At 53.2% G+C, this 15359-nt stretch overlaps 1 protein-coding gene across 11 annotated transcripts in view; it reads left to right on the top strand.

The window, feature by feature from the left end:
* DGKZ (diacylglycerol kinase zeta) overlaps positions 1–15359 on the top strand; it is a 55000-nt gene that overhangs the window by 22522 nt on the left and 17119 nt on the right. For 7 of the 11 annotated variants that reach the window (XM_019281765.3, XM_010413349.4, XM_039551744.1 and 4 more), the window contains 13 exons: positions 7063–7171; positions 7873–7968; positions 8763–8840; positions 9165–9221; positions 11338–11406; positions 11840–11911; positions 12210–12326; positions 12419–12490; positions 12782–12877; positions 13144–13226; positions 13751–13811; positions 14189–14302; positions 14697–14837. In XM_019281765.3, coding sequence (XP_019137310.1) covers positions 7063–7171; positions 7873–7968; positions 8763–8840; positions 9165–9221; positions 11338–11406; positions 11840–11911; positions 12210–12326; positions 12419–12490; positions 12782–12877; positions 13144–13226; positions 13751–13811; positions 14189–14302; positions 14697–14837 — 1165 coding nt within the window. Of the gene's footprint in view, positions 1–5186; positions 6257–7062; positions 7172–7872; positions 7969–8762; positions 8841–9164; positions 9222–11337; positions 11407–11839; positions 11912–12209; positions 12327–12418; positions 12491–12781; positions 12878–13143; positions 13227–13750; positions 13812–14188; positions 14303–14696; positions 14838–15359 lie in introns of those variants that run through there. The other 4 variants (XM_019281784.3, XM_039551738.1, XM_039551741.1 and 1 more) reach the window with 4 other exon arrangements.

Consider the following 15359-nt stretch of genomic DNA (forward strand, 5'->3'; position numbering starts at 1 on the left):
AGGTACAAGACGGGTGCAGAGAGGCTACACTGATGCAGCTGCATGTCCCTTGTGAAGCAGTGCTGTCCTGGGACCTCCGGGTTGGCCAGCTGGAGTGCCCAGTGACACTGACAGTCTTCTGAGCAAGTTGGCAAATTTGCTTAGATATTGCCAGGGGCACCTTGCTCTCTTGTCCATGACTAGTAGCCCTGGCAGGAGCTTCTATGCAGCACGTGCAGGGACCTCAGGGACCACAGGGCTGGGAGGAGGTCCTCTGCAGCTGCATGCATCTGACGACCAGCTGGTTTCTAAGCACTTGCCTTGCTTTCTCAGGAGCAGAGAGGTCTGAATTCATCTTGATCAGCCCCAGGGTTCACTGAGAGATAAGTGGAGATGTGTTACCCTCTGAGTGCCCTGCTAGGATCAGAAACTGGCTTCCGCAGCCTAGAGGGGCAACCTTATGCCCCTCCTCTGCCGGGTGACAGTGCAACTGAGGATGTCCTTGGCCATGATTTACCCTGGGAATACCATGCTCCTGCAGCTCAGAAGCCTGGAAGTGGCCCATATAGGTGGTGGCACTTGTTGCAGTAGGTCAAATGTATGAACCCTCAAGTAGGTGAGCACAGCCCATAGCTCACCCCTCATGATGCTTTGAAAGGCTCGTGGTTTGGATGGAGCCTCCCTGCCCCTGTGCTGGGGGGAGCCCCATCTCCTTGCTCATACTGGACCCAGCGTGGGGGAGCTCCTGACTCTGTTTTATTTGCGTGATGGTAGGAGAGATGGCAGCTGGAATGGAAATTCTGAGTAGAAACAAACTGTGCAGTTTGGGAACTTGCTGATCACTGCACACCTCACTGCAACCAAAGCCTGAGGGCTGCACCACATCTTAACCAGCATTTTCCCTTCCCCATCTGGCATGGGGGCACCTTCCTCAGCAGACCTCATCTGTGCAGGTTGCTCTTTGTGTAACATCAGAGAGGCCTGGCTGGGGAGCCCCAGGGAGAGGAGAGGTCAGTGATGATATGCGTGGGAAGCAGGACGGGAGAGCGGGGACAGGATCTCAGCAGGGGTGGTGTGAGGACAGCAGTGTACATGGGAAGATTGAATATCAGAACACTGAAAGGGGGGTGTGGGGTGTGCAAGCTTGTGATGGAAACAGGGGCTGAAGGCAACCAGTGGTGTGCCAACGGGGTGGGAATGAGCAGCAGCTCTCTGGATGGGCTCCTGGGCTCTTGTCCCTCAGTCCCTCCAGTGCCCTGGCAGGGAGGAGACAGGGATGCAGAAGCCCAGAAGATCTTGCTGTCACACAGGAGGGGCTATTAATAACACTTACACTTTCCTTGTGGTTGATCTGTACAAGTCAAGTGTCCTTTCCAGGGGAAGACAGCTTGTAAACTGAAATGGGCTCCTGCTCACGCTGCCAGCTCTAGTGCCACAGCAGCTCCCCAGCACCCACAGCTAGCCAGGATGTAGGAATCCAGCCAGCTGCCATCAGGACAGGTGCTCGTCATGGAACAGGGCAAAGCTCTCAGACTCATTTCCCTTGTAGTCCCGTGGTTGGAAAAAATGCTTTCCCATCGACTAATTGGAGGTTTGCTGAAAGGTCAGGAGGAGCTGATGGTATTATTATGTGCAGACTTCTCTGTGGCTCAAGGCTTGTGCATTTGCTGCCAGCAGCGTCCTGCAGTAGGGTCCTCTTGCCTCCTTTGGTGCCCGGAGAGGGGTGCCAGATTTGTCACAGTATTAAGGTAACCTGAGATCTCTCTTGCTTCTGGGCACTGGCAGGAATAGACCAGGCTGCTGGAGGGACTAAGGGAATAGCAATGCGGAGGAAGGGCCAAGAGGGTGTATGGCACAGGATCCCTCTGCCCATCACAGAGGGCCTGTTAAGTATGGTACATGAGCGTTTGCTCAAGGCTAGTGAAGCAAAGCAGAATAGTGGAGCTGAATATTCAGATCCCCTTCCTGATGTGGGCAGAGGTTATGTCATGGAGGACACTGCATGTTTAGCCCTAAGAGTCAGCCTGTCTGGTTTTGGAACTACCACCACCAAATGAGGGATAGCTTCTGGATATCTGGAGAGATGTCTCTGTATCAGCTGATCCACAGGCTCTGTGGCTCACTGCAGCTACAAGATGCAAGTTTTTCCTCTTCAATCCCTGCTGTACTTTCCAAGGGTGTTTAGATCTTGCTGGGACATGTTCCTGCTTCAGCAGCATCCCTGCCCACTGAGGCCAGGCAGGGTGTGTAGGATGCTTTAAGGAGCCTGATAATAAAAAACACCCCTCCTTTCAAGAGCTCTGATTGCAGATCATGGGCAGACCAGAGCTGCTGTCTCCTTCCTTATTCACAGAAGGAGATTGAAATGATAGTGTGTATCTGCTCATAAGTAGAGTTGATATCCCAGTGCATGCAGCAGTACTTCCTTTCCTTTGCACCCTGCAAATGCCAGGCTGCCTCTATTCAGCCTCCTTACCTAACTGAGCCAAGCAATGCGGCCTGCAGAGCAGCCACAGGTGCTGGCTCCTCTCCATCTTTTCTCAGTGACGAACAATGGAGATCCCAGAAGCGTGATGGTGTTAGGCCAGGGGCTTCCAGAGCTTAGCTCCTTTCAAGCTCCTCTCTGCCTCATGCATGGTTCCCCAGCTGCTCTGCACACAGCTCTGCTAATGCATATCAACCATGGGCAGCCCCGGCAGTTCGTCCATCTGCTCCACCAGCAGCAGCTCTCAACACCTGTGATACACCATTTGGAGCTCAGGTTGGAAGTGAGATGCAAGAGGTGGGGATATGTTCACCCAACGTATCTGAGCTGCCACATGCCGCTGTCATGGGCTGTCAGATGGCAGTCTTGTAATAACCTTCACCACTGGTGGTCAGAGCTTGCTTCCATGTGCCATTTACAGACAGCCCTGAAGATGAAGAGGTCCACAGTCAGCTAGAGCTCAAACATAAATGTCAAGCCAAGGTTGTTCTAGCAGGTTTCCTCACGAGACTGGTGCAAAAAGGAAGGAAGCTGTGTTGAGAGATCTTCCTGCCCACAGCAGCAACACAGTGAGTGGTACAGCAGCTTTGTGCTGGTGGGATATCTGGGGCAGGAGGGAACAGCCATTCAGCTCATTTGAGGTGCCTTTGGTCAGTATAGCTCCCCCAGCAGCTAAAGCTGGTCAAAAAGGGTCTGTTGCAGTGTGCCACATCCCGTGTTCTTGCTTGTGTTTTTTAATATGTTTTATTTGTTTGGACAGTTTTTAATGCCTGTTGGTGATGATGCTCATTGACAGCCATCTGAGCAGGATCCAGGGTGTGCCAGGTGGCCACGAAGGCCAGCAGCATCCTGGCCTTCAGTACCAGTGTGGCCAGCAGGACTAGAAAGTGACTGTTACCCTGTACTCGGCACTGGTGAGGCCACACCTCAAGTGCTGTGTCCAGCTTTGGGCCCTTCTGTCGCTGAGGTGCTGGAAGGGCATTGAGGTGCTGGAGCCCGTCCAGAGGACAGTACAGCTGGTGAAGGGTCTATAGAACAAATCTTAGGAGGAGTGGCTGAGGAAGCTGGGGAGCCTGGAGAAAAGGAGGCTCATGGGAGACTTTATTGAGCTCTACAAGTACCTGAGAGGAGGCTGTAGCAAGGTGTGGGGTCAGTCTCTTCTCCCAGAAAACAAGTGATAGGACAAGAGGAAACGGCCTCCAATTGTGCAGGGGAAGTTTAGATTCTCTTCTATGCAGTTTACTGTGCATCATCCTGCAGATAAGGGGGAAAGGGGACACGAATGGAGCACTGCAGTGTTGGGAACAGGCTGGAGGCCAGGGTCATCAGCAAAATACTGATGCCCTCTGCAAAGCTGCATGGGCCTTGGTGGATTGAACCTTCTGGTGACCTGGTTTGATTGAACCTTCAGGTACCTGCCTGCATTGCTTGCAGTGGTAGGACTTGAGAAATACTTCTGAGGAGGTGAGGCTTTGGTTTTGCTTTCAGTTCAGCCAGGTTTAGCTGCCCTGATGCTGCTCTCTGGAGGCCATTGCCTTCCGTCCTTCCTTCCATCCCCTACCTTACTGAGTACAGGCATGGCGATAAGACTATAGAAACTGAAGAGCTGGCTTCCTTGTCTGCAAGGCTGGAAGAGACCAAACCAAGCCTTGTCTTTTCCAAAAATACAGACTCACCTTTGTACTCACCTATTAAAAAAGGGTACAGCCCAATGGATTGCTTGTGCTACAAGCACTATCAAAAACTCCAGTTTGTCCAGAAAATAAAACCTATGTCCCATCTTAGGTGCATTTCCCGAATAAAAGGGGAAGAAGCTTCTGATAGATTTGCCTGTTTGTGTGGACCTTGGGTCATTGGAAGTTTGGGCCAGAGTGATCTCCTGAAGGTTGTCTGTTATTACTGACCTGCAAGAATGTAAAAGAGCATGGGAAGGGAGGAAGACAGAAGAAGGGGAGCAGATGTCAGTTTTAGTGGTGAGCAGCATGCCCATGCCCTTGTGGTGGGTAGGGGAGATGCCTTGCACAGCATGGAAATCATTGAGAGTGGTGGTGGCTTGTGTGTGCTTGCAGGCTGCCATGATCCAGAGTCCCCTGCCTTGGGACCAGTTGAGAAGAAGTTTGCTTCTACCAAACTGTGTGTTTTGGTGGTTTTTTTTAAGTTGGCCTTGAATAAATCCTCTGTAGCCACTGAAGAGAGGTGGCAGATGGAGGGTGGGAAATGAAGCACTGTCTCTGGAGGAGGGGAGCACTGGAGCTAGCCAGACTCAGCTCCTTCCACTCAGGCCTTTGTGTGCTGAGCCGCTGCCACTGAAAGTGTTGCAGCACCTTCCACCTGTGGCCCATGGCTTTCCACAGACTGCTGCAATGTCCAGGCAGCCTGTCAAGCTTTGTGGGCTGGGCAGGGAAAGCATGAGAGCCTCTGTAAAGCTTTCTCCCATGAGAGGGCAGTTTTGCTTAGGACAGATGGGATGGTTTTCCTAGCTCCAGCTCCAGCCTCTTCCAGCTCTCCCAGACTGCTTCTACCAAATTTTCCTGCCCTGGTTTTACTTGCCTGGTTCATTTTCTTCTGTGGGATTTGCAAGGGCTTAATTTCAACTTGCTACAAATTCGGTGGGACTGGTGCTTAGCCAGAGTGGTTCCTGTGGGGAAACCAGGTGGATCAGCATCAGGAGAGTGGGGGGTAGTTGAGGTACCAGGGCTGATTGGCACCTCGGGGTGCACAGGGGCTCTGCTGATCCCACAGTGGAGAGCAAGGAACGCAGAGGGTCCTGGCCAGGTGGTGACACCAGCCCTACTATTGCTGAGCTGTGATACTCGTGGAGCAGTAGAGCTGTGGGGAGCAAGCCCCTGCCACATGCCTCAGGTAGCATTGCCATGTCTCCCACTACCTGCTTCAGCCCTCTGTCCCCTGCTTCTCCCTGTCCCCTTGCCCTTACAGCCACGGTGTGGCCTGGACTAATAGGGGAGCCTACTTAATTCCTGGTTTCTGTGTTAACAGCCACCATCCGGATACAATGGAAACCTTTTTTAGGCGGCACTTTGGGCGGAAGGGGCTGCGGCGCACCAGCGTGGTGGCTGTGCCCACGGGCAAGGCCAGGCGTCGCTCCCAGGTGGGGCTGCCCTCCACCTCACTGGCCCAGTGCCGCCGTGGCTCAGGCACCCCAGCAGCATCCGTCTCCTGCCTGGGCCTGGTCCGGCGTCCCGGCACCCGTCGCCGCTCCAGCACCACGCCGCCCTGCCTCAGCCCCAGGTTCGCCGTGCAGACGAAGCGCGGGGGCCAGGCACAAGCCATTGATGCCAAGCTGCTGGATCCCACTGTCCTGCTGGCCAGCCTCGTTCCCACGGGAGAGATGGGGGACAGGGCTCAGTGCAGCGACAGCTCCAGATCTGAGTCTCCAGAGGACAGTGGTGCAGCAGCAGGAGCTGAGCAGGGCCAGCGTTGTGCTGAGGAGACGTGGCTGGCCATGCTGCCCCAGCTGCGGCCGCTCCAGGCTGGGCTGCTGTCGCGAGGCCCCCGCTGCCTGCGGCGCGCTTCCTCCCACCGCCTGCCCACCGAGGTCACGCACAGCCGGGCTGCCTATGGCCTGCCAGGCCGCTACCGCCGCCTCAGCCAGCGCCGGCGCTCCAGCGATGCCCCTCAACCTGGGCTGCTCCCTCCTGGACACCCACGGCTGCTGGCCCAGTGCTGTGCAGGAGTGGCTGGAACCAGGTGCCCCTCTGCCACCCTCGTCAAGGGTTTGGGACCAGAGCCCACCTGCCGCACCACCCCGGACAGCTGGAGCCCCCGGCTGCTGTATGTATGGCAGCAGTGTGCAAGCAGGCAATGCCATGGGGAGGGGAGAGGTGGGGTGCAGACCCAGGTTTGGTGGGGAAGGAGGGAAGAGACAGTGCCATTGGCCCTGGCCGCCGTCAGTGTCTTGCAGTGCTGCTGGCGTACCTTGAGCATCTTCCACTCAGGCCAGCACTGCCACTGATGCTCTTGGTGCAGCCCCTGGGGCTTGTGGGCGTCCTCTCCTGCCAGGCTGGGGCCAGAGGAAGGTGGTAGGCCTGGTTGCTTGCTGGAGATGCACACTTCTGCTGGCTGGATTTCCCGCTCCTTTCCTCCACCTTGGCACATCTGGGAGAAGCTCACTAGCCCCAAACAAACAGCTGCTTTTATTCTGGCTGGTTGTACTGGTTCCTGAAAACAGGCCAGGCTCTGAGGTGCCTTGGTGTGGGAGAGATGCAGGGAGACTGTGGGACAGGAGCACTGGATTGACCCTGCAAAGGCAGTTCCACCACCACAGCTCTGTGGATACTCCCAAGGTGATTTACAATGGAACTGTCATCCCTGAGGGCATTAACCCAGCAGACCCAGGCTATGCCTTTTGTTGGGTACAGGGTGTCTGGCTGAGCTGTCAGCAACATGGCCAGTACCTCTTCATCCCACAGGACTATCTCACAGGACCAGGTCCTTCTCAGCCAGCTGGGTTGGAAATTCACCTCATTTCCAGCCGCTTGGTCCTGAGGAGGCTTTTCTGCTCCAGCTTCATGTTGCATCTCAGAAGCAGCTTGTGCTTTGGATATATATTTAATAGCCAGCCCTCCTGTGTCTTCCAGGAAAGCTATTGCCAAATCCAGTCTCCAGCACATGGTAGCCCAGCCAAACCCGGCACTAGCCCTGAGGAGCGACTCGGAGAGGCAGATACGCAGCACTGTGGATTGGAGCGTAAGTTGTAGTGTGTTTTGCTGGGCATTGCATGGAATGGGCTCTTGGCCAAGAAGCAGCAGGCTCTTCCCGGGTTGAGGCTTCCCAGGTGACTGACTTTGACACATTTATGGCCTCTGCCATTGCCACCAGCTGGTGCCAGCATCTGTGCTGCTGGCAGCACTACTTGATGCTGCGAGAGGCTGTGGAGGCACAGGTGGTTCCTGGAGGGATGGCATAACTACTCCACTGCCAGCTTTTCTGCTTCTGACAGCCAAGATCTTGTGGCTGGGCCCAAGCAACAGGAGCAAGCCCCTGCTCCTTCACAGGCAAAGCCCCGCAGGTTTTAAGCTGCACCCTCAGGCTATAGCACAGAAGCATGTTCAGGAGAGTTCCCTGCACTGAATCTGCCCTGATGCCTCCTCCCGGGGTGATGAAAGCAGCTCTCCTGTGCAGGACACTGCAAGTGGTTTGTAGGTCTTGGAGTTGGTTTCCTGGGGCCCTCTTGTTTACAACAGGTGGGCCATGGCAGCAGCTTTGTGAGGTTTCCTCTGTCGAGATGTCCCTGGTTCTTGTGTGCATCTTGTCTCCTGGCCTCCACCTAGCTCCAACCTCCCACCCCCAGCATCGTCCAGTATCTTGTCCCTTGCACAAAGCATTTTAGGGGCTCAGATGCCTCTCTGAGGATGCTCTCAGAGCATGTGTTGTCTTGTGTCTTTCAGGAGGCTGCGGTCTATGGGGAGCACATCTGGTTTGAGACCAATGTCTCTGGGGACTTCTGCTACGTTGGGGACCAGAACTGCATGGCGAAGCTGCTGGTGAGTCACCTGGGACCACCTGCCTCACCAGCAAAGGCCACAAACCCGGCTGTGTTGTCACCTTATGGGGAGACCACAGAGGCCACACTGCTGCTGCTGCTGCTGGGGGACATGCAGGGGTCTGGGGAGCTGCTGAGGCAGGGACTGTGTCCCTCCTGCCTCTGCATACCAGAGGGCCAAGTCCCCAGTTTCTGCCAATGCTGGTTGTCAGTTTGCAATGGGAACCTGATGCAGGGCTGCCACTTGTCTGGAGGGTTCCAGAGGGAGGGTGTTGGGACTCCACACCCTTAGAAGGACAGCCTTAATCCAAGACCTTTCAATAGAGGAGAAAAGTGAGCTCTGGAGACCCAGGCCTGTTGCCTCCTGCCCCTGCAGTCCTCCCTCCCAGTTTGCAGGCTCAGTCCTGCTTGTGGTGCAGGACACATAGCACTGATGCCACCCTGTGCCTGCCACCTTGCAGGTGTCTGCCACTGATGCCACCCTGCAGGTGCCTCCCAGACCAGCTTCCATGGTGCTCTCAGGCAGTATCAGAAGAGGACAAGGGCTGCAGGACAGGACAGTAGGGAAAATAACCTCCCTGCTATGTCCCAGGCTTGAGAACATCTGCTATAGGCACATGCTTACATCCCTTCGCTAGACAAGAAGTCTAGGTTGTATCTAACTTTAATATAGGGCTTGTTCTGTATCCCAATGCATATGAAGGAGGTATGATGGGAGGCTGAGTTTGCCAGGCTCTGAACACTCCATATATTCATTCACGTATTTTTTTTTCCTCCCCTTTTCTTATCGTTCAGCAAAAACCTCTCTCCAGGCGTAAGTGTGCAGCCTGCAAGATCGTAGTGCATACACCCTGCATTGAACAGCTGGAGAAAGTGAGTAGAGCCTGTTAAGCCCTCCCTGCAGCTTGCAAAACTGTAACAGCCTTTTCTTGGGCAGTGAAACACAAGAAAATTGGGGAACTACAATGTGTAATTGCAAAGAGGGGTCTTCTGAGGAGACAGTACCAAAATGAGGATCTAGTGACATGATTGGGAGCCCAGGCCCCATTTTGTTAAGTAACCGAGATGTGAGGGTTTTGTGGCAAGTACCAAACAATTCCAGAGGTTCTGGGCCTTGATGTAGTACAGTAAATTCCAGTAGGTTTCCTTCAGGTACAATGGTTTTACTGATTCCTCTCATGTGTGTTCAACCTACAGATAAATTTCCGCTGCAAACCTTCCTTCAGGGAATCAGGATCCCGGAACATACGGGAGGTGAGAAATGTGCCTTGGACACTGCCCACATCTGCCTCTCCTGTTTCCAGTTTGATGGGAAAGACACCAGATGCTGCCAGTGTGTTGCCCATCCGAGTGGAGGCATCATGTTCCTTCCTGCTCCAAGGGGGTGGTGCCGTAAAAGGGATGTTTCTTTGCAAGGCAGCAGCACTGGGTGTGAAGAGCGAGGAGTTTGCAGGCAGCAAATGCAGAGCAGCCGGTGGTTTGCATGTTCTGAATCTCCTGAATCTGCCTGGGGGGAACCTACAGATGGTGTTTTCTGGGAGAAACTTTGCCCGTTGTGTTGGTCCCCAGGCACACAGATGAGCTGTGGCAAACAGCAGGTCCCCAAGTCTCCTGCAATTTGGAAGGAAGCAGTATGGGCTCACTTCTGGCTTTATCACTCAGCACTGACCTGGGTGCCACAGGTAGAAGTGGAAGTTGCCCACAGTAGTGCTATCAGACACCTTCAGCCCATGTTGTAGTATACTGGGCATAAGCAGTGGCCTGGAATCTGTCTGCTGACCTGCACTGGTGGAAGCAGCTGTCAGCCTTCATGCTTCACCCTCCAGCCTGGGGAGCCAGTGGAGCCTGTGCAGTGCTCTGGAGTGGGTGTGGGTGGCTCGGTCACGTGCCATTTCGGTAACAGAGCTGCCCCCATGCTGTGTTTGTGCTGGCACAGCAGACTTAGTTGGGGAAGGGTATTCAAACACAGGGTTGCCTGCTTTGAAATGCTAGCAGGACCTCATAAAGGGAAGCTTTCAGCATCACTTTAAACCTTCCTTTCTTGCTTTGTTTTTCTTGCTGTGCCTCCTTCCCATATCACTCTTAGCCTAGCTCCCTTATTTGTGTTTCACTTACCCTTTGGGCTCTGCTGACAGCTTGCTGCCTCTGCTCCATCTTCTGTCTCTATTTTTCTTCTCTCCAGCCTCTACAATTTTTTTCTCCCTCCCCTTTCTTGGTTTTTCTTTTTTCTCACAAATTCTGCTTCTCCGTCCTGTCTTTCTAACGCTTCTCAGTTCCTCCAAGGCATCTTCCTTCCTGTTTCCCTAAAAAAAGGTGCTCTTCTGGCCTTTGTGGTGCCAGGTATCCCCTTCAGGGTCAGCCCTTTCCCTAGATGTGCCTGCTTGGACCCAGAGCTGAGCTCTAGGCATAGCCCTCCTTCTGCTCCTACTGGATTAATGTCCACTAAAGCCAAGAAGACTCTTTGTCCTCTCCCGTGTGCTGCCCAGAGCAGGCAACACTGGAGCTCTGACCCAAACCTCCTTCCAAAGTTTCTGCCTTTCATCATCATGATCCCAAAAGCTGTCAGGAGCAGGATGTTGGGTCCTGCCATGCCAACCTGTGAACTTGCACTCCCTTTTCTCTTTTTGCTACTCTCTCTGCAGTGCATTTCCCAATACAGGGCTGGAAGAGTAGGATGGGATTTAGGACATGTGGTGCTTCATTACAAAACTTCTGACTCCCTCACAATCACTTCTGCAAGTCCCAGCCCTCAACCCACCGTGAGCCTGCAGGCAGAGCAGAGGTGCTGGTGAGCAGCCTTGCTGCCCACGCTGGGACTGAGGCGGGCTCAGGATTGGTCTGGGGAAAGAGCAGGGGGAAGTGGGTGTGGAGGGCTTTGGGGCTGCCACTCTTCTCGAGGAACATGGAGGGAGGAGGTTTGTGGCTTAGCTGCAAGCACTTCCATCTTCTTGCTGTGGGCACAAACTGTGTCTCCCTAGGGATTTTCACACCTTCCACCAGCACATTTTTCACCTGGCACTAGGGGCATGTGGGCAGAGATGTTAAGGGACAGAGATGTGCTACTGCTTGCCCACTCTCCTTGGGTCTGCTTTGTGTGATTCTCAGTCTTCACTTTCCCTATTCTCCTTCCTATTTCTTCTGGTTTTAATTCCCTTTATTTGGAGCATCTTAAATTGGCCTCTTGCCCCCTGATTCTTTGGCTTTGCCTTCTTTCAGAGGGTGGAGGCTGGTGCCTATGAGCAGTGGTTTTGCTGCAAGAGCAGAGGCTGGCTGGCCTGTGTCCATTCCTTCTGCCTGTTCTGTGTTCCCTCACACACTGGGCCCTTCATTCCCCTTTTTTTTTAATTTTCTTTTTTTCTTTTCCCTTTAGCCCATCGTTGTCCGGCATCACTGGGTGCACCGGAGGCGGCAGGAAGGGAAATGCCGGCAGTGTGGCAAGGTGAGAGGGCATTTTGGGCATTTTTCTCAGCCTGAAGGAAACCTAAGGTCTAACCAGAGACAAGAACAGGGCTGGGAACCAGGGACATCCCACCATTCCTGTTTGGCAGCAAACCCAAGACACGTGCCCTGCTTTGTTCAGTGAAGCACTATGTAAGTGCTTCCCACATAGAGTAGTTCTTCCCCTGGGCCCAGTTAATCCTGAAGGAGACTGTCTTCTTGACATGCTTTGTTTGAGCAATAAGGACACCCCTGCAGAGCACAGTGGCCTCCCTGGTGCCGTTGTGGTGGTTGGGGCTGTCTGACAGGATCTGGAGAGCTCCAGCTGCAGATGTGCTCTCTTTGTTAATGTCTCTCTTACTGGTGCAGAAGTCCTGTTGGATGGTAGGAAACTGCGAGGGAATTCTTTAAGCCTCTTCTCCTTTCTTCCACAGGGTTTTCAGCAGAAGTTTGCCTTCCACAGCAAAGAGATTGTAGCCATCAGCTGTTCCTGGTGCAAACAAGCGGTGAGCAAAGCCCTCCCTGAATGCCTTACCAGTCGGTTCTGCACTAATGACCTCTGCTTTCTGCTGGGACTCCCCCAAGTAGCCTGCCCTTTAACAGCTCCTCCTGCTGGGAGAAGCTGTACTATGACATTGGCAAGCTCCTTTGAGAAGCTTTCTCTTCATTGCCTTCCCATTATGAAATTCCTGCATGGTTTCATCCAACACTCCCTGCATTGGCATGGGGGACCTGAGAGGAGGAGGTGGTGGCTGTGCCCAGCAAACTGACCAGCTGAGTTCTCTCTGTCTTCTTCTTGGCCAGTATCACAGCAAAGTGTCATGTTTCATGCTGCAACACATTGAAGAGCCCTGCTCACTGGGGGCTCACGCTGCTGTTGTCGTTCCTCCTACCTGGATTCTGCGGGTCCGGCGGCCCCAGGTAAGTCACTTCAGCTCTTGTGGCTCTTTCACAGTTCCCATTTACACAGTGGCTCCTCACAGAGTTTTTATGTTTGTTCCTTTTCTCTCTAGAATCCACTGAAATCTAGTAAGAAGAAGAAGAGGACATCATTCAAGCGGAAATCCAGCAAAAAGGGGGCCGAGGTAAGAGATGAGGGGACTGGGAATGACCTTGTCTTGGAAGGGCAGGGAGACTGAACAATGAGGAGCAAGGCAGGGAATAAAAGTGGGTTTTTCTGGGTCTGCACTGAGGTTAAAGAGGTTGAGCTGGAGGGAGGGTGCCTGCTGGCAGGGTATATCCCAGATGCAAGGTTTATGGGGTGGCTGGGATGTTCTCTTTCTCCTGCTTCTGGCCTGCATGATGTTAGGGCTCAGTTGGAGGTGGGAGTTTGCATTTCCCCAGCTTTGTTGAAGGATCTATGGTATCTCTTGCAGGAAGGGAGGTGGAAACCCTTTGTCATCAAGCCCATGCCAGCTCCTCTCATGAAGCCCTTGCTGGTGTTCGTGAACCCCAAGAGCGGTGGGAATCAGGTATGGCCTTGTCTGGTATCTCCCTAAGAAGACATCTCTGTGAGAGCATTGCCATTTGGCTGCTGAGCTCTCATCGTAGTTTTGGTGATGTCTCAGCTGCACAAGAGGCCACAATGCCAGTTTGCTGCCCAGCAGTTCCCACCTTTGCCAGGCTTTGCCTGTGTCTCCTCCAGAATAGTGTTGTCTTAGCCTGTCCCCAGGCAGATGCCTCCTTCTGCTGTCCACTGGGAACTTGATATTACCTAAAGTCTTTCTTCTCCCCATAGGGAGCCAAGATCATCCAATCCTTCATGTGGTATCTCAACCCACGGCAAGTTTTCGACCTCAGCCAGGGTGGACCCAAGGAGGCGTGAGTACTGATGGGGGCAGTACCTTTCTCTCCCCTATCCATGTCCCAGGATTCCTCCCTAGAGCTCTTCCCCCAGCTGGCAGAGGCCTGATGCTTCATAGCTCCCACATGCAGACAGACCTTCAATGCTTTGAGAGGCCTATCTAGGATAGGTTGTGATAGTCACTCATAGTCAGTGATTCCTGATGGAGGGTTGGTCTAATCTTAAGGCTAGTGCTGAAGAGCCATGGGGTGAGGTTCCCAGACATAGTTCCTTATATTCAGTTAATGTTGTGTGAGTCTTGTCTGCTTGCTGCGTTCTGGGTTATCTATGTGTGCACAGCCTGTGGACACCCCACTCTTCCTTCACAAGAGCTGGCGAAGCCAAAGTTACTGTGGCTTTGCCCACTGCTGTGAGCAGCTCTGGAGGGAGACATGGATGTGGCTTTGTGAATGCCAAGGGCTCTGTGAGGCAGCTGCTGTGTACCTGCACCTTCAGTACCTCTCCCCTCCCCTCCTCTCCTCAACCTCCCCATTCCCTGCAGGCTGGAGCTGTACCGCAAAGTCCACAACCTCCGGATCCTGGCGTGCGGGGGAGACGGCACGGTGAGTCTCCAGCCCCTTTGCCCAGGCCTTTCCAGTGCAGACAGCAGCCCTCCTTGCTGTAATCCAGAGCAGGGCAAACTGTGCACACTGTGTCCATGGTACAGCTGGTAGCATGGATACTGTGGGTGCCCTCATGCACTGTTCCAGGGAGTGATAGTCTGTAACATGTCTGGATTTGGAGCCCTTTTGAGGGCCAGTATCCTCACTGGGGTTCCTGGTATCTCCTGCAGCAGCTGATTAGAGCATTAAAGACCGTGAATAGCCTCAGATGTGGCTAAGGAGACCCCATCTCTGCCCCTCTGCCATCGCTAGTGCTCTGCCTACCTGCTGGTCCCTGAGATAAACAATGGTTTCTTTGCACTCTCTTGCTTGAGCAGGTAGGCTGGATACTCTCCATTCTGGACCAGTTACGTATCAATCCACCTCCTCCTGTGGCCATCCTACCTTTGGGGACAGGGAACGACTTGGCCAGAACACTGAACTGGGGTGGGGTAAGTGATGGGCACAAGAACCCACTGCTGACAGAGAAGGGCTGAATGCTTCAACCCTTGTTTCAGACACATGGGTGGAGATTTGCATGGGCTGGTGTTTTAATTTCCTGTAGATAGAGACCAACAAATAAGTGCAATTTGGATGTTGCCATTCTTCTGACATTTGAATTGTTCTGCATTAGATTATACAAAAGCAATTGCTTTTTCAAATTTTGGAAGATTTTTAGAAGGAAGATTCATTGTTTTAAATTTCAAGTCCCACTTCATTGTGCATTCGAGTAGAGTTGGTCTCTCTTCTCCATCTTTTACTCTGGGATGTCTTATCAAAGCCTGCTATCTGGGGTATCTCTGTGGGAGGCAGGCATGAGACTCACCAAGTCCTTCCCTTCACCAGGGTTACACGGATGAGCCTCTGTCTAAGATCCTATCACACGTAGAAGATGGGAACATAGTGCAGCTCGATCGCTGGAACCTCCATGTGGAACCAAACCCTGATGCAAACCCTGAGGAAAAGGATGAGGCAGCTGCTGACAAGGTGGGACACCTCCTCTCGATATCTGTTCCCTGTGCTAGAGGTCTGCATTCTCTTTTCTCCACTGGCTCAGGCAGCCCCAGCACCTGGGGCTACATTGTTGGGTTGGTGTTTCCCTCTCACTCCTCCAATTCCACCATTCTCTTCATGGCTCTGAGCCACAGCAGTCGTGGAAAGGCATGTAGAGTTCATAACTAAATGCCTAACAAAGGTTTTTAACCACAACTTGCAACTTGCAACAGGTATAAGCCCAGTCTTCTGTGAGACTGTTCTCTTTAGCAGAAATGTGGATGATTGCAGAAACCTCAGAGAGCAGAGTGTGTCCCCTTGGGCCACTTCCCTTACCCCTAGGAGCCAGGAACTTATCCATTATCTCAGGCTGGTAACCTCTGTATTTTCCTAGGGAAAAGGCAAGCAGGGTCCCTCAGCCTCACGAGCACTGTAGTAGCTCTGCTGTAAACTGACTTAATCTTTGCCATGGGCACATACTGGCAGCCTCATCCTTATTCTTCCTTTCCATTTCAG

The sequence above is a fragment of the Corvus cornix genome, chromosome 5 (genome assembly GCF_000738735.6).
Source record: "Corvus cornix cornix isolate S_Up_H32 chromosome 5, ASM73873v5, whole genome shotgun sequence".
Taxonomy (NCBI): Eukaryota; Metazoa; Chordata; class Aves; order Passeriformes; family Corvidae; genus Corvus; species Corvus cornix.